Raw genomic sequence first — 19520 nt, 5'->3', positions numbered from 1 at the left:
ACACTGCACAGTCAATAAGGCCAGGTCTGGATTCTGAACCCTGATTGACTTCCTATCAGGTACTCAAGCATTCTGCATCAATTGTGTAACTCAGATACAATGACTGTATTCTGTTTTTGTTTACAGATGAAGAGAAACACTGAGAGGTTAAATAATTTTTCAGGACAATACAATGTGTGCCAGAGGTGCCTCCACTCTTAAAGCCATGGGAGATTTTGATGGACTGTAGGAGAAGAAAAATCCCAGAACTTACCACGGCCAGGTCGAATCTTCTCACCCCTGGGCAGCCAAGGCTTCCCTGTGATGAGGAGCTTCTGGTCTGAGTGAAGCCTCCACTTGATCGTCACAGCATGAAAACTGAGAGCAAACTGATGGCTGTGCTCCCTGGAAAGCACTTGCATCAGGACTCAGCAGTAGTGTGGATGGGAACGCCACTCTGGACTTCCAAAGTACTTTGCAACAGTGGCATTACCTGGATATGACTAATGTGTTTTGCCTTTGATTTTCGATGAAGAGATGGAAACAGACAGGTTAAGTAATTTACTCAGGACAGTATAATCTGAGCTGAGACTTGAACCAAAGGAGACTGCTTCCAGGATCAGTCACTCACTGCATCTTACCACCAATATTCTGCCAAAGTCAAAAAGTTACCTTTTCTTTTGCTATCACTGGAAATAGAAAGGAGGGATCCCTGGACTCCCATCCCATAGGGACACGTGCTCATTAGTTCTGCCAGGACTCTGGGGCCTCTGCCCACTAATGATTAATTAGCCACTGTTGACAATGATGTTAAGAACAGAGAGGATTGAGGTCTGCATTCCATTAGAATATTCCATGTTGAAAATGTCACACTCTTCTTTTGTGTCACTAGGGGGCATAATGGCATTATTTTATCTATGGTGTCCTCTTGGGTGTCCCATTTATTTCTCTTAAGTCTCGTTTCAACCCTTTCAATAACCAAGTATTGTATTTTATTTCTTATCTCTCTGTCAAAATTCGGGTACAGTTTACACAATTGAAGTACTTAGGTTTAAAAATACTTTTTATTATCATGTATTAGTTAGTACATTGAGTTCCAGTATGACATGTTCACATATGTGTGCAGTGTATTTTAATCATATTCATCCTCTATTACCTTTTCTTGTTCTCCTTCTCCTCCCATTGTTATCTTTCCCCTTCTATTTTCATGTCCTTTTTTGTGTGTAACCCAGTGAGTTATACTAGGTTTGCTTACAGTAATGTAGGTGAGGGGTTATTTACAGGAGCATGGGCCCCTCACCAGACATGAAGACAATGTCTCTTTTTCCTTCTCAGTCTCATTACATATGAACGCACCTTAACAGCAGGCAGTTTATTATTTATATACTTCAAAAAGGATGACACTGAATCAAAAGGAGTGTATGATGGCAATAGTGTTGAGATACCCTACTGCGTTGTCAGGAGCATGGGATGTGGGTGAGGGACGCACTGCTTCTTGCAGCAGCCTGCGGAGTTCTTTCACAGACTTCTACATGAGTGAGGATGGGATGAGTTTGCTGAAGACAAGAAATTCAGTGTGAGCCAATGTGAAGCAGAGCTTGATTTTATTAGGAAGAAACTCTCTGTAGACTTAAGTATTGGAGACAGAGGTACTCAGAACAGGGTAGAGCACACAGAACGTGTGTATTTGGACTTCACAAGAGACAGTTGCTCTTTATTTTCTCTTAGCTGCCATTATTTTTGGCTGCCTTCAATGATATCTCAAAAGGTTGCTAAGAATATCCCCCCACCTCTTTTTGCTTTTCCCTGCCTAGGACCAGCCTCCAGGAGTGCAGGGCTCAAAGGGAATCCATCAAAGTCATGCCATGACTTTCTTTATGAGGGGGTAAAGGGAAAGACACTCACACACTCTTTTGATGGTTTCCTTCAGACATTTTCTTTATTCTTCTTTTGCATTCTCTTCTCTATTCTTATCTCTATCAAGAAGTGTCCCTTCTGTCTCTCTTGATGTTTTCCTCTTAATTTTCTCATTCTTGATGTTTTCCTTCTCATTCTCTCTATTTTTTTCCCTTACAGCTTATATACCTGAGCAAAATCTATCAAGCAATATAAAAATTACAGTGTGGTTACATTTTGTTTTTCAAGTGAATGATTACAATGAATACAAGTAAAAAAAAAGGATGTTTTACACGATTAAATATTTTATGTATTATGGATGAAAAACAAATTATCCCTAAGAACCCATGTACATTCATACCCAAGCAACTTGTTACAGATTAACAGTGTAAGCAAGCAGGGTATTCTTCTCAGCTAGTTCTTTTACTGGCAGGTTATGTTTCGCAGTCACAGAGAAAAGTCCAATCACTTTTTTACTTATCTTGGAAGGTAATCTTATAAGGAATCTTAAAGGAATCACAAATCTAAACTTTCATATATGAAAAGAATCAGTCAGCTCTACTTTAAACCTTCAAGGTGCATACTCACTCATCAATAGTTTTTTATATCAGGAGACTGAGGGCAGAAATGGATACAAGGAATTAATCATCACCTTTGGTCATCAACCAACCCTAACAAGAAAATTATCATACCATCCAATGATAATTGGGCTGCTTTGTTCTTGTTCCCTGACCTTAATGAATTCCTCATTCAACTATGTGCCTTTCTAAAACTTTAGATTGCCTTTTTGGGTTTTTCACCTCAAAGCTATTTGACAAAAACATTTTAGTCCAACTTTAAGTTATTTTCAAAGCTGTGTTTCAGCTATGATGCACTCTGAGACTGGTGAACACATCTCCCAACATAAGATTAAAAGAATTTAAGCTAGCTGGGCTACTGGGACTCAATTGTTTTTCTTAATCATTAACCTAAGCCACAGTCTATGTGACTCCTCAATAGAAACTCATGTGTTCTAGCTGTGTGACACTTCCTTGTTTTATTTTTAATCATCAAAACTCTATAAACTAACATTATTATTATCAATTAGACAATACAGTTTAGGAAGAAATCCTCTTCATAATAGTCCGCAGGTAAAAATGCCCAGTAGAACATGATGTTTCCATGGTATAAACACACTGTATTACAGGCAGTAGGGATCTCCCACACCCATTCACACTATGCCAGACACCAGAGGAAGATGGCAGACACAAACATGTAAAGGCACAGCAGAAGGAAAAGACATTCTGGAGTCTGTGGTCTCGGGGCCTTGCCTGTCCGAGATTGACCCATCAGGGGTTTTTCTCCTGGTGGGCTGACACCTTGAACTTCAATTGCCACCTGCTGCTCCTCTGAATGAGATTATACGGTAGCTCCTGAGGTGTCTTGGGTGGGAATACATCCTGATCAGATGAAACCATAGGTGAAAAGGGTTACATAGGGCCTAAGACGTGTCTTTTATGATAACTGGAGGTTCTTGTGTGAGTCTTAGAAAATTGCAGGTTTATAGTTGGGAGAGGAAAGAGGTCATTCCTGAAGGTAGTACAAGCTTAAGCCATGATTCATTATTTTAACATTCTTATTGGAAACTTCTCTATATAAAAGAATGGTGCCTTTATGTAGGCAACCTTCATAACAAATGTTAACTGTGCTCCAATTCTAGATTCTCAGCTGGTAAAGCCTTAAACAAGATTCTGAGGTAGGGGCTACTTTCTTTTCCATGTCCCTCCATTTTCTCAGTCTGTCAATCCTGTTTCAGTTTTAGCGACTTTTGTTGTTGCTAGGACCAAAAACCTGACAAGAATCAGTATAAGGGGTGAGGGGTTTTTTTTGGCTCATAGATTGAGGGGATGCAGTCCATCAAGATGGAAAAGCACGGTAGCAGGGACATGAGCAACAGAGCAACACTGGATTCACAATCAGGAAGCAGAGGGTGGATGCAACTGAATCTATGCTCTAAAACCTCAAGGCCTGCCTCAGTGACCCACTTCCTCCAGCCAGGCGCCTATTCCTAAAGGTTCCACACTATTCCAAAAGAGTTCTATTACCTGTGGACCAAATGATCAAACACATGAGCTCATAGGGGGCATCTCACATTCAAGTCACAACCTCCATCAGTGAAGACACAGTTTCTAGTTGCAGAGAGCTCTCATGTCCTGTTGCTATATCCTAATGTTATGAGGCAGAAAACCTCATGCTCTGCCAGAAGCTGGGAGGCCACAAGGAAATGTCTCATGACTCCAAGGTGTAAAGATAGATGATAGATAGATAGATAGATAGATAGATAGATAGATAGATAGATAGATAGATAGTTGATAGACAGAGTTAGGAGATAGACAGATACGTAGATGATAGGCAGAGACTTAAGACATCACTAGATGATCACATTCTCTCACATTGTAAGATGATCAAAGGGCATCTTTCCAAATTTCAGATTTGTTATGCCCTAAGCCTTTGCTTACATGGCACATGCAGATATACAGATATAACAGCTGGTAAGAGAAGATATATCAAGAAACAACCAAGGCAGAGTTTGAGGATGTATAGAAACAAAGGCAATAAAATACAATGGAAAAGAGGAGAAATATCAAGAGTTGATAGTGCTTGAACTTAAGATCTGTAAAGGAAATGCACATGTTCTCGCTTTCCCTCACTCCCTCTCCCACTGTCCCACTATAGTGGCTCAGGTGTAGGGCCTTAAAAGCTGAACATTTAATTTTTTTTCAAAAATATATTTTCATTGAAATAGAATTATATCACTTTCCCCCTCCCTTTTCTACCTCTAGCTCCTCCCAGGTCTCCAACTCCTCACACATCTTCCCCCTCTCAAGTTGATAGCTTCTTTTCCTGTTATTACTATTACTGTTATATAATATATATGCATAAATATATAAATACAACCTACATATCACGAAGAAACTCTTTTAATTCAGAAAGCACACAAGTATTTCTCCCTCAGCTCTCCCCAGAGTCCCTATCCTTCCCTAGCAGCCTCCAGAATGATCTCTTGACCTCCTTGTTCCTCAGGGTGTATACAAGAGGGTTGAGTGTAGGAGTGCCCACTGCATAGAAGAGACCAAAGAACTTGCCCCTCTCTTGGGCATAGGGATTTTTAGGTTGCAGATAGACAGCAATGACTGAGCTGTAGAAGAGGGTGACCACGATGAGGTGGGAGGAGCAGGTCCCAAAAGCTTTCCTTCGGCCCTTTGAAGTGTTAGTCCTCAGCACTGCCCTGGCGATAGCACCATAAGAGACAAGGATGAGACCCAGAGGCACAAGCAGAAAGATGACACCTGCAACTGCCAACTGAATCTCATTATAGGTGGTATCCCCACAGGAGAGTCGAATTAGAGATGGGACTTCACATAGAAAGTCGTCTATCTGCCTATGAGGACAGAAGGGCAGGCGGAGGGTGGGTGGTATCTGAACTATGGATTGAGCCAAACCTATAGCCCAGGCCACAGCTGCCAGCTGCCAGCACAGGCGGGGGTGGATGACGGTGGTATAGTGCAGGGGCTGGCAGACTGCCACATAGCGGTCAAAGGCCATCACTGAGAAGCATATACATGAGTTTTCATGAGGCCCCAGGAGGATGCACTCAGTGGTCCCCAGAAGCATGAAGATGAAGAGCTGGACAGAGCATCCCAGGAAGCTGATGGTCTTTGTGGGTCCCCAGAGGTTGACCAGCATCTGGGGCACACAGGTTGTGGTGAAGCAGAGGTCCAAGAAGGAGAGGTTAGAGAGGAAGAAGTACATTGGAGAGTGGAGCCTGGGGTCCAGTGTGGACAGCAGGAGGATGAGTGTGTTTCCTATGAGTGTGAGGAGGTAGGAACACAAGACAACCACAAAGAGAATCTTTTCCAGGTGTGGGTGTTCAGAGAAGCCCAGCAGGAAGAAGCCCACTGGAGAGCTGTGGTTGACCATGGCCTTTTGTGTCTGGTTGGTGAGATGAAGCTGTCAGATTAGTGTGATACAAGGGGCCTCATGAAAACTCATGTATATGCTTCTCAGGACATAGTCAGGACATGCTGGATGGACATTTTTTTTCTTCCTCTGCTCTCCCAAGCTCACTTTCCAGGCTCATCACCAAACAGGTCATTGCCTTGCCTATTTCTCTTGGTCAAACGTTGTCTAGTGGCTATGAGGAAACCAAGAACGTGAAGGAGGCTGGGTAGATCCTCACACTGGTCCTCTAACTTCCTGGTTAAGGGTGGAGAATGCTGATGCCTGACTGATTAATCAACTCATTCACTCATTCAGGAGAAGTGTGTTGGGTGCCCTATCTTCTCAGTGCTTTTCTGTTTTTACTCTGTGTTGTCTCATGCCTACTATCTCTTGGAGGAATTAGTTAAATACTATGTTTTAGGGGTATGGATGTACCTCTGAGGCAGAAAGCTGCCAAGCATGAATTGTAGTTTAGGTCTGCAGTTTACAAATAAATAAGTAAATGAGGAAATAAAATAAATTCAAACCAATTATATTGATTGAATTTTCAGGTTGTATCTCTGTAAGTGTCACCATTTCTGTGTTTAGCTGGTGAATACTTATTGGCATAACTAGAAATATATTTCATATATTTTATACTTCTTATTTTGTAAGACAGCTTATCAGAGACAGAATGAGTCTGTTTGTTTGTTTGAAATAAGGTTTGAAGTATAGGCTGGCCAGTGCCTCCAGGCAATCTTCCTGTATCAGCTTCTGGAATGCTGGAACTGTAAGTGTGAGCCACCAAATCTGGTTCAGAATATGTTATGTATGTGAGGGGTTTTCTTTCATTTTAGGAGACTCCATTCATACATAGCAGATCATTTCAGCTCTCTTGGCTTCTTTACTATTTATTTGTAGCACGAATCTTAGAAGGTCTTATTAATAAAAACAAACCTGGAGCCAGGTATTGTGGTGAACGCTGAAAGATCAGAGAAGCAGAACAAGCCACAGCCACCTCACCTTACCAATTCCTCAGCTGTTTCTGTTTCCTCAGACTGGATACCTCTCAGCTGAACTGTGTTGCTCAAAAGCCTAAAAGCTTAACCAGCTCTAGTTCCTTGGTCCTCACGCCTTATACACCTTTCTGCTTTCTCCCATCACTTCCTGGGATTAAAAGCTCACTTCCTGGGATTAAAGGTGTGAGTGACCATGCCTGGCTGTTTCCAGTGTGGCTTGAAACTCACAGAGATCCAGATGGATCTCTTCCTCCCAAATGATAGGATTAAAGGTGTATGTGCCACCATTTTCTGGCCTCTACATCTAGTGGCTGTTCTGTTCTCTGACCCCAGATAAGTTTATTTGGGTGCATGATATATTGGGGAAAGACATTATCACCATAGCTACCCTGGATAGGAAGTATCCTTGTTCCAATCACTCAGTCCTCATGAAAAGTTAACAGTCAGGAGGCAAGAGTGGCTTGTTAAAATTACTGTGGCTCACAGTTGCATTATCAAAAGACTTAGATATAAATTCCAATCATGCAGGTCTATGAGGTGATTGAAAGTACAGAATTAATAAAGTGAAGGTCAGACTTGGGGAAAATTTCATCCAAGAAAACTCCATCAATGAAGTGACTGGAAATACTGGAGCATAGCAGGCCAGCTCAGTGACAGATGGGGGAGGTTGCGGCTCCTCTGGAAGCTGAACTGAGGACACAGGGTTCTCTGGCCTGGCAGATGACAGGATAGCAATGGGTAAGTGGGGCCCCGCCAGAAGTATTCTAAGATGGAAGGACACTCAGGTACAGGGCTTCACTCACTGCCCCATCATTATTCCAGAATCTTCTGGTTTTATTTCTTCCCCCCCTTGTTTTTGCTCCTACAGAATATTTTTCATTGTTATTATTTTATATTCAAATCAAAGTGTAAACAAAGTAAATCTCTACAGTATAAACAATAAGGATTCAATCTGTAATGTATCCAATAACCAGGTTAAGGTTGTAAACAGACATTCCAGGTATCTTAGAGAGCCTTGTGTGCCCCTCCCAAACTTCTCATTTTCCATTTTCCAAGATGGAACTACCTATCTCAACTTTACATGAATTATTCTCTGTTTTCTCATAACTTTTGTTTCTTTAAAAATACGGTATACAGGGGCTGGAGAGATAGCTCAGTTGTTAAGGGCACTTATTCTTTTGCAGAGGACCGTATGTCAGTTCCCAGCACCCACATGGTGACTTACAACAATTCCATAACTCCTCCAGAAGATCTGATGCCTTCTTCTGATCTTTGCAGTTACCAAGCCCATGCACATGCATTCAAAAATAATCATACGTGTGATAGAAAATAAAGAAATCTTATTAAGATATATTGCATTTATTTATTTTGTGTGTGACAGCATACGTGTGGAGGTAAGAGGACAGTTTGTGGGAATTGCTTTACTTCTATCATGAGGATCCATGGGATTGAATACAGATCGTCAGGATTGGTGGAGGCTGGTCACCTGCAGGGGTTGATGAAGATTTGGTAATCATTTCCTGCTTTTGCTATTAGCACTTTCCAACTGTGGAGTTTGTCACTTGTGCCAAGTATGGCAAACAGCTGCCTGAACATCTGGTTTCCATAGCAACCCTGCAAAGATCTTATCAATTTTACCATGAATTTTTACAGCAAACTCTCTCAGGGCAAGTAAGGTTTCTCAGGTCACCCACTCAAAAAAAATGATGGGACTAAGAGAATTCTAGAAACTTTCCCCCATACCTGGAGGAATACAGAGGAAAATATGTAGTGCAGAGCTATGACAGACTGTGGCATTTTTCTACCCAAAATGTGAGGGCATGAGGCCAGCAGATTAGTGTGATTTAATGTGGCTGATTAAACTCACCCTGTTTTGCAGTACCTAATGCCTGTCATCTTGGCAATCAAGAGGCAGCAGTGGGTAGATTATATCTGGGACCAGCCTGGGGTACACTTGCCTCAAAAGCTAAAATCAACCCCCAAAGTAATAGAACCCCAAAAGCAGGCAGATAAAAGCCCCTCACCGCTTTAAACTCCCCTTCCGGGGCTCTATTGTCGAGGATACATGGAAACCAGTATTACATGAGAGAACAGCAAATATTCTACTTACCCTCATCTGAAGAAGATCTGCTCTAGTTGCCAGCAATTGCCCATGATAAAATTCTTAATTGGTGCTTAGTCTCTGCATGGACATCAAGAAGAAACCTTGAAATAAGGAATAATGATGGTCTCTGAGAGGGCAACTAGATCTCTGGTTGTAACAAGAATCGCTAAGCTTTATAGCCAGGCTCTTTTTTGAGTAGACAGTCATATGATTTGTTAGAACTAACTTATTTGATACTTAAATTCTCAGATTTTATGAGATAGCTTTTAAATTATAATTACCTAAAATCATCCATGCCAGGAGCATTTGTACTGTGTAAACAGAGCAAACATTGTAAATAAGGGCTCTGCATTCCTCCAGTCAAGCTGTTAAGCATTTATCCACACACTTCTGTTTGCCTCTTACAACTCTATGTATTACTATCTTTCTTTTTACATAAGGAAGTTAACAAAGAAAGCTTAAACCACTAGGCTAGCACAATATGGTGGTAAGCACCAGAGTTCATGTGTAAACACAAATGAACTGACTGTTCACCAACCACAGCCTGCTGCCTTTTCTATGGGGTAAATGAGGCCAAATGGGGTAGAGACATCTCTTAACTAGCAAGGTTTTGGCAAACAGTCTGTAGAGAAGTTAGCATCTGTTTTAGTGGTCCTGGTAATGCAAAGCTTGACACTGTGTGTGGTGGAGAGAGAGATCCCAGAACTCCTGTCCTATGGAGAGAAATATCTCATTAATTCAGCTGAGACCCAAGGGTTCCACAGCCCACAGACAATTAGTTAGTAATTATGGTGGAGGTGGCAGGGGACTCCCTGGTGAAAGTATGCCAACTATAGCCATTACTGGAATACGTGACAAGGTCACCATTCCTTCTCTGTTAGTAGAGATGACAATGGTCACGTCTGCATTATTTGCCACATGAGGAATTTTCACAGGACTTTGAAACTATTTGTCATAGCCAGAATTGTCTAACTTGACTTTTAGTCAAGGTCCTTTTTAATAGCTGGTTTGCAAAATTCTAGAAAACTTAACAGTTGGCTCCATTATTATAATGTATATTTTGTATAATTTTGATCTACCTTCAAGTGTGGTGATTCTTTCATTTGCCAGTTCTAATTATCTGCTGAATCTCTCTGAATAATTTTTAAATCTCATTTATTATATTTTTCAACTCCATAATTCCTACTTGGACTTTCCTTATTTTTCTTTCTTGTTTTCTCCATGGTCAATCTCTTTTCTTTTCTCTTCTTCTCCTTTCTTTTTCTTTATCCCTCCACCACCTGTAGCTTGAGTTTTCCTGCCTGGCCCACAGTCAGGGCAAATCTCTCTCACCTGCCAGTCCCACAGCCTCTCAGACCCGACCAAGTAAACACAGAGACTTATGTTGCTTTCAAACTGTATGGCCGTGGCAGGCTTCTTGCTAACTGTTCCTATAGCTTAAATTAATCCATTTCCATTAATCTATGCCTTGCCACATGGCTCGTGGCTTACCGGCATCTTCACAAGCTGTTCCTCATCGTGGTGGCTGGCAGTGTCTCTCTGACTCAGCCTTCCACTTCCCAGCTTTATTCTCCTCCTTGCCCCGCCTACACTTCCTGCCTAGCCAACGGCCAATCAGTGTTTTATTGATTAATTAGCAACACATTTGCCATACATCCCACAGCAACCACCTTTCTTTTTTCATTCACCCGAGTCACTATTTAATGCATTAATGATCATTTTAAAAATAAAACTTGACACAGGTCACGCCTGCCAGAAAACCAGGTAGGCTACCCATAGACTTCTTCCTGTAGCTCTCTTCCCTATACCCAATCTACACTCTAGTCCCTAGCACTGCAACAGAATACCAGCTGCAGCCATCCCTCACCTCCACCCACATCTCCTGTGGATCACACAAAGCATCCCTTCTTAACCGTTATCCTCCCACTTGTTGCTGTATCTCAGATACAGGCATCTCCTGCTAACCCAAAGGCTGCCTTTCTCAGGGCAAGGAGTAAGCTGAAGGCAGACCCATACCTCTTCTGCTGTTCCTGAGATCCATTACCGGCCAACCCCCCTCCACTGTCTCATCCTCATTCTGTAGATGGTAACCTGCTGTGGTCTTCCTTTCCTCTCTGACCTCCATCCCCAAGGGATCATAAAGACCTTCTCCTCCAACCTTCCTTCCCCCAACTCATCTCAGTTACCCAGCCTCCAATGCTAGCAGTCCTTCCCTGGGAATATACCAGCTGAACAGTCTAGGAAAACAGGCAACATGTAGCCTTCCCACTCTGAAAATACAGAGAAGAAACAGAATCCAAGGAACAAAACACTCACCCAACAAAGACAAATCCAGAAATCAGCACCTAGATCTTTAATCATCCCAAACCCAGATGCTGAGAAGTCAGCACAAAAACACAATCAACAGCAACCAGGGCAGTATCTCTCCACTAGAGCCTAACTATCCCACCACAGCAGGCTCTGAATATTCTAATATAGCTGAAGCATAAGATAAAGACTTTAAAACAGCCTTCATGAATCCGATGGAGGTCCTTCTAGAGAAAATGAGTAAATTACCTTAAGGAATCCAGGATCCCTGGGATAGCTGGTTCTGCCCCTCACTGGACACTGCATCAGGAGAGCTGTGCCCCCCATGGGAGAGCTACGCCCTGCACTCAGGAGAGATGGCCCCACCCCTAACCACAGGCATGGGAGAGCTGGCATCAATGGCATGGGCCTAGGAGAGCTGGCTCTGCCCCTTGCCTGAGAGGGAGTGATCCCAGTTACCCTGACTGACCAACACAGCTACAACCCAGACCCACATCCTTGGGTTGGTCCACCCTATCAACTACCCCATCTATGACCTGTTGTAGTGCATGAAGGAACTGGCTCTGTGGAATGATAACTGAAGAATCTCCATGACTCAGGGCAGTAGCAGGATATCTGAGAGGAATTTTGGTGAGTGTCCAGTGATAGTGCTAGAAGACTTGAACCAAGGATTCATTGCTAGGAACATTTTGTAGGTGGGGCTGATTGGACAAAAAGGGTATACTACAAGACACACTGCAGATCCTGATGCCCCTAGGATGGATGAAGAAGTGTTGGGAAGATGGAGGATTGAGCTGGGTTTTTGTTTGTTTGTTTTGTCTTGTTTTTAATTATTTTTTTGGGGTCCATTGCAGGTATTCTTCAGGGGTAAGGGTCAAATATGGAGGGACCGGGAGGTGCGTGGGATTGGCGTGCATGATGTGATACTCCCAAAGAATCAATAAAGAATTATGTTGACTGAATTTTCTGTCCCACTAGAAAGTTTCCAAGTAACCACACAGAGACTTATTGTTAATTATACATGCTCGGCTGATAGTTTGTCAGTAACTAGCTGTTATAACTTAAACTAACCCATATTTCTGCCCTAAAACCATCTGGCCCTTAGGTTTTTTGTTGGGAGACTTTTAATGATTGCTTCTATTTCATTAGGGGTTATAGGTCTTTTTGAATTGTTTATCTGATCTTGATTTAATTTTGGTAAGCTGTGCCTATTGAGAAAAGTATCCATTTCTTTTAGATTTTCTAATTTGTCAGCTTCTAGGTTTTTAAATATGTTCTTATAATTCTCTGGATTTCCTCAGTGTCTGTTATGTCCCCCTTTTCCTTTCTGGTTTTGTTCATTTGGATATTCTGTCTCTTCCTTTTAGTTAGTTTGAATAAGATTAGTCTATCTTGTTGATATTCTCAAAGAAGCAAAAAAATCTAAGGGCCAGATGGTTTTAGGGCAGAGTTTCAAAGAAGAGTTAATGCCAATATCCCTCAAATAATTCCACAAAATTAGAAACAGAAGGAACATTGCCCAATTTATTTTATGAATCCACAGTTACCCTGATAACCAAACAACATAAAGACTCAACAAAGAAAGAGAATTACAGACTAATTTCTTTTATGAACATAGATGCAAAAATACTCAAAAATTTCACCATGATCAAATAGGCTTTATCCCAGAGATGCAGGATTTGAAAATCAGTAAATGTAACCCACCATATAAACAAACTGACAGAATAAAACCTACATAATCATCTCATTCTATGCAGAAAAGGCCTTTCACAAAATCCAAACCGCTTCACGATAAAAGTCCTGGAGAGATTAGGTACCCAGGAACAGACCTAAACACAATAAAGGCAATGTATAGCAATCCTATAGCCTACATCAAATTAGGTGGAGAGAAAGTCATAGCAATTCTCCTAAAATCAGAAACAAGACAAGGTTTTCTACTCTCTCTGTATCTACTCAGTACAGTAGTTGAAGTTTTAGCTAGAACAATAAGACAACTGAAGGAGATCGAGGGATACAAATTGGAAAAGAAGCCAAAGCACCATTATTTGCAGATGATATGATAGTGTACATAAATGACCCTAAAAAATTCCACCAGTAAATTCCTACAGATGTTCAGGTGGAAGCTCCACCTCATTCCCTCCTCCCCCATCTCTCTCTCCAAACTTGCCCTGTCTCAGAAAACCCGCCAAAAGGCGGCTCCTCCCCCTGAGATGCTCAAGACCACACCTATAGTGTATTTAAACTGCCTCCCAGAGAATGGATATGTGGTTTTTCAGTCTCTTCTCCCTGTCTCCTCTCTGGAGGCCGAAAAATCATCTGGGAGCATTTTACATTTTACTCATCAAACCTGTACTTTGAATTCTTAATTTTGTTGTTGTTGTTGTTTGATTTACGTGTTAGCAGAGAGGTTTAATATCAGGGTATAGAAACCTTTCATTGATAAACATTTTTAGAGAAGTGGCTGGATACAAGACTATGTAAAAAAAAAAAAAAAGTAGCCCTCCTATGTACAAATGACAAATGGACTGAGAAAGAAATAAGAAAGAAGGAAATCAGAAATAATAAAACAACCGTCTTCGCAATAGTCTCTAACATCTTAGAGTTTCTCTAACAAAGCAAGTGAATGACTTGTTTGATTAAAAACTTCAAGTTTTTTTAAGAAAAAAATTGAAGAAGATATCAGAAGATAGGAACTCCCATGCTCATGGGTTGGTAGGATCAACATAGTAAAAATGGCCATCGTACGAAAATGAATTTACAGATTCAATGCAATTTCCATCAAAATTCCAACACAATTCTGTTTAAAATTTTTTTTTTTAAATTTTTGAAACAAGGTTTCTCTGTGTAATAGCTCTACCTGTCTTGGAACTCACTCTATTGATCAAGATGGCCTGGAACTCACAGTGATCTGCCTGCCTCTTCCTTTTGAGCATCAGGATTGAAGGCGAGTGCTATCATGCCTGGCTTCCAACACAATTCTTTACAGACCTTGAAAGGACAATTCTCAACTTCATATGGAAAAACAAAAACCTAGGATAGCTAAAACAATCCTGAACAATAAAAGAACTTCTGGAGGTATCACCATTCCTACTTTCAAGCTATACTACAGATATATAGTAATAAAATCCTTATGGTATTGTCATCAAAACAGACATGTTGATCAATGGAATCTAATTGAAGTCCCAGACAGAAAGCCATACACCAACATACACTTAATTTTTGATAAAGAAGACAGAAATACACACTGGGAAAAAAGAGTGTCCCTTCAACAAATGTGCTGGTCAAACTGGATGTTGACTTGTAGAAGAATGCAATAGACCCATACTTATCACCATGCAAAACTTGAGCCCAAGTGGATCAAAGATCTCAACATAAAACCAGATACACTTAACTGATAGAAGAGAAAGTGGAGAATAGCCTTGAGCACATTGGCACAGGAGACAGCTTCCTGAACAGAACATCAATCTCCCAGGCAATAAGATCAACAAATAATAAATGGGACTGCTGTGGGATGGTCTGTATGTCAAATGTGTTGCTTTGATTGGTCAATAAATAAAACACTGATTGGCCAGTGGCCAGGCAGGAAGTATAAGCGGAACTAACAGAGAGGAGAATTGAGAGAACAGGAAGTCGGAGGGAGACACTGCCAGCCGCCTCCATGACAAGCAGCATGTGAAGATGTCAGTAAGCCATGAGCCATGTGGCAAGGTATAGATTTATAGAAATGGATTAATTTAAGATATAAGAACAGTTAGCAAGAAGCCTGCCATGGCCATACAGTTTGTAAGCAATATAAGTCTTTGTGTTTACTTGGTTGGGTCTGAGCAGCTGTGGGACTGGCGGGTGAGAGAGATTTGTCCTGACTGTGGGCCAGGCAGGAAAACTCTAGCTACATGGGACCTCATGAAACTGAAATTCTGTAAGGCAAAGGACACTGTCAATAGGACAAAGTGGAAGCCTACAGAATAGGAAAAGATTTTTACCAACTCCATATCTGACCCAAAATATATAAAGAACTCAAGAAACTTGATATTAAAAAATTAAATAATCCAATTTAAAAATGAAAAACAGATCTAAACAGAGAATTCTCAATAGAGGAATCTCAAATGGCTGAGCACTTAAATGTTCAACATCCCTAGCCATCATAGAATGCAAATCAATATGACTTTGAGATTCCATATTACACTTGTCAGAATGGCTAAGATCGATAACACAAGTGATAGTTCATGCTGGTAAGATGTGGAGCAAGGAGAACACTCCTCCATTGCTGGTGAGAGTGTAAACTTGCATAGCTACTATGGAAATCAATATGGGGATTCCTCAGAAAGTTGAGAATCAATCTACATCAAGACCCAGCTTGTAGCCAGGCAAGGCTTCCATTGGTGGGACTGGGTTGTGTTCAGTTGAGTTGCTGGCCAAGGGGGTCCCATGTAAATTCCCAAATAACCTTGGTTGTTGCCAAGATAAAAGGTTGTTCTCCACAAACTCACATTGGGCCCTGTTGCTGAGGACAACACCCACAGGGCTTATTGAACATGAAGAAGTTGAGCTGGTGCCTATATGAAGCTTTTACCCCTATGTTCTAGTCTCTTTGGTGAGGGAAGGCACTCTGCAGGCTACCGAAATAGAAACATGAACACCAACCCAGCAACAAAACCTTTGACCTACAATCTGTCCGGTATGCACAAAATGCTAGGGCAATGATGGCCCAGAACTTGTAGGAGAAGTCAACCAATATCTGATTTGACCTAAGGCCCACTCTATGAGAAGGAACCCACACTCAACACTTCTTGGGCCACCAAGAACTAGAGACTAGATAGCCCAGAGACCTGGAATAAAACCAAGCACTGCTGGTCTAAAAAAAAAAAAAATTCAATAAAATGATTCCTAATGATATTCTGCTATACTCTGCTATATATTGGTGTCTTATCTAGTCATCATCAGAGAGACTTCCTCCAGCAGCAGATGGGAGCAGATGCAGAGACCCACAGCCAGACATTATGAGGAGACAAAGTCTAAGTTGGTGGTCTCCATCAAATCCCTCCCCTCAGAGCTCAGAGAATCCTGTGCAAAAGAAGGTGGAAAGAGTATAAGAGTCAGAGGAGACAGAGGACATCAGAACAAGGCCCTGTGAACCAGCTAAGCAGAGACTGAGGTAGTAAACAAAGGCCTTCATGTGTCTGCACCAGGTCCCGTGCTATGTTATTGCATTAGCTTTGTATTTTTAATGGGACTTCTGACTGAGAACAAGTGGGTCTCTGACTCTTGTGCCTGCCCTTGAGACTCTTTCCCCTTGTTGAATTGCTGTGTCCAACTTTGATAAGATGGTTTCTGCTTCATCTTATTGTATTTATTTTGTCATGTTTGGTTTTTGTATCTTAAAAGACTTTTCTAATGAGAGACAGAAAGGGAGTGGATCCAAAGCTGAGGGGAGGTGGAGGAAGAACTGGGAGGAATAGAGGGAGGGAAACTATAGTCAGGATATATTGTATCAGAACAGATTCTATTTTCAATAAAAGAAAAAAAAAATAGGAAAAAAACACCATCTCTTAAGAACAATAAATTTAACACAGCCATAAAACTCCAAATGAAACATTAGTCATTTTACCTGTTTTTAAACTTCTTTGTACAACACAAAAAGATGGTGTTGGAATTACATGCTTTAATGAAATTGACATGAAAGAGGGGTTACAAGAAATTGAGGGGCTCGTTAAACCAGTACTACACCAGACCTCTTTAAATCCCCAGTCCACCCCACAGAGACATGTGGGTGTCCTCTATATCAGCACAGGGAATTTCTCGTTTCCACATTTGTTTCTCAGGGCAACATTTCAACAAATAGTTTAAATAGTTAGAGGCATGTTATGTAGCGCTAGTACAATACATTCGTATAAAGCCCAAGCAGAACATGGACTTGACTGCAATCCCAGCCCTTGTGCAGGAGGAAGAGGCAGAGGGAGAAGGATCAGTGGTTCGAGTTTATTCTCAGCTACATAATAAGTCCCAGGTATCCTGGCTACACAAAACCCTGTCTAACAAAACAACAACAACAACAAAACTGAAAACCAAAATTAACACTATGTAATCAATCAAAAGTCCAGGTCACCTGTTGAATGTTTAAAGAAGGTACGAAGAGTAGATGACTTGAAGGGTGGAAGGGAACCAGTGTAGGATTTTGTTTCATTCACTTCACTCTGATTATAGCACAAGATGTGCCCAAAATAATGACCAATGCCAGGAAATGTGATAAAATCCCATCAGTTACAAGAGGGGCTGCAATCCTGATGTTTGTGAAAGGTAATACAATGTGGAGAAATAGTTATGCTAGAAAGGGACACAAGTAAAACGTAAATTTAAACAAGTATGACGTTAATGACCTGAAGTCCAGATTATAAGAAAGGATATGTACATTTACTTAACTGTAACGCATTGCAGGATACTCTACAAACCCACAGCTGGACCGAAGATGCCCTTTCTAGCCAGATGAAAAGTGTACTCAAATCCTGCTGATAAAAATACCGAACCACATGGAGCTCCATGGATTCATTGAAAGGAAAAGAAAAAAGATGCAGACCTGGCAACAATTTATTTACCTTTAATACTAGAACTAAACAGGAGCACAGCTGCCTTCTGTGGAGATAAATTACCGCCATTATTTCAGTAGCCGTGGAAAGTCAATCCTGGTTTACAAACAGAAGCAAAATAGTACTACAAACTGAATGGACTAAGAAAAGGACAAGCCTTAAACAATTAGGAAAAATACTTTCCATAAAACGACTCCCTTTATGATGTTTGCTTTGTGCATTTAAGTTAGCTTTCCTCTATCCCAACCGAAGAGGCTAACCCTCCTGATACTGTCTACCAAAGCATCCATTGGTTTGTTCATCAATACCGTCAGAAGCTGAGTTTTTCAGTGATTTTCTTTGGCTGCCTTTTCTGATCACTGATTTTCAATGTGTTCGTGGCTAAGCCGTTCCAGGTCTTTCTTCACGTGGGGGTGGTCTTCCAAATCTTCGTAGAGTGAGGAGACAATGTCCAGTCTTCTGTAGTTCTCGGGACTGACTAGGCTTCGCACAACTTGAAGGCACCGCTCTTTCAGCGTGTATACTGGCAGCGTGATGTTGGCAAAGGCAGGCCGCCCGTCAACACTGAGAGATGGCACAAATAACTCAGTTTGGTTAACCAGGAGTCTGTCGTTTGTCCTGGCGTCCCTGAAGAGCCAAGGGTGACCTCGGTAGCTGTTGATTCGGAGGCTGGCTCCTGGCAGCAGCATCTGGAAGGGCTGTGGTTCGCCTTGAAAGTCGAGCCACAGGGGCTGCGCCACGCGCGGGCTGCGGTTCCAGACCAATACCCGGGAAAGGTCGCGCGGGTTCACTCTCACTGAGCGCAGCTCTGGTGGCGCCCGCCCTGCAGCCATGGGTTTCCTGAGGTCTTCCAGGTCCAGCTCCAAGGCGAAGTCAGCTCTGGAATCCCGCAGCCCAGGACTCCCCAGAGGAGGACTCAGCAGTAGCCGCCACAGTGCATCCGAGGTTCTTCACGTCTCAACTCTTCGTTGCTCTGACCGGTTCTTCGGGTCCCTGCCCATCACCCCAGGAAGTGCGGGCTGGGAAGGTGCAGGCCACGCTAAGTACTGGCTTTCAATTAGGTAGATTTAATTTTAGCATGACTTGGGACCTTGCACAGAGCGAACTTGGCTCGCTCGCTCTCTCTCTCTCTCTCTCTCTCTCTCTCTCTCTCTCTCTCTCTCTCTCATAACTGCTGTGGAAAAAAAATTACTCATTTGAACAAATATGTATTCACTACTTGACATCCCCGCCCCCGCCCCCGCAACATTGGGACCTGCCAGAAACCATTGACAGCCCTCCGTTATGTCTAACATCACACATGTTCATATATATATATTCATCTTGCAGGTTAAAACTGGACCTTTTATTGAGAAAGGGTCTTGCTAGGTACCTGTGCATGACCCAGTACTCACTACGTAACTCAGGATGGCCTTGAACTGCAGACAATCCACCTGCCCCAGACTTTGATGTGCTGAGACCACAGGCATGAGTCACAAGGCACCACTAAAAATTGGATGTTTTAGATAATATGCAGCAATTCTCCATTGTAATCAATCTTCATCTAATGGATGGCAACTACTGATATTTTAGGCTTATTTGTTGAATTTCTCTTGTGGGTAAATTTTACGAAATTTGTTTTCTTTGCTGTGTGTAGCTATTGATATCTCTACTTAGGGATAACTCAACTTT

General features: G+C 41.8%; 2 protein-coding genes across 2 annotated transcripts; both read right to left on the bottom strand.

The window, feature by feature from the left end:
* Positions 1–4866: 4866 nt before the first annotated feature.
* On the bottom strand, positions 4867–5835 carry LOC131926634 (olfactory receptor 2H1-like). The gene has a single exon (XM_059282179.1). The coding sequence runs from the start codon at positions 5833–5835 to the stop codon at positions 4867–4869; it is 969 nt and encodes a 322-aa protein (XP_059138162.1).
* A 12009-nt stretch (positions 5836–17844) lies between these two features.
* Positions 17845–18682, bottom strand: LOC131893748 (von Hippel-Lindau disease tumor suppressor-like). Its single transcript, XM_059243847.1, has one exon. The coding sequence runs from the start codon at positions 18680–18682 to the stop codon at positions 18206–18208; it is 477 nt and encodes a 158-aa protein (XP_059099830.1). The 3' UTR covers positions 17845–18205.
* Positions 18683–19520: the final 838 nt, after the last annotated feature.

This window comes from Peromyscus eremicus, chromosome 16_21, assembly GCF_949786415.1.
Source record: "Peromyscus eremicus chromosome 16_21, PerEre_H2_v1, whole genome shotgun sequence".
In the NCBI taxonomy this organism is placed as follows: domain Eukaryota; kingdom Metazoa; phylum Chordata; class Mammalia; order Rodentia; family Cricetidae; genus Peromyscus; species Peromyscus eremicus.
This window is presented reverse-complemented; position numbering and strand designations above follow the sequence as displayed.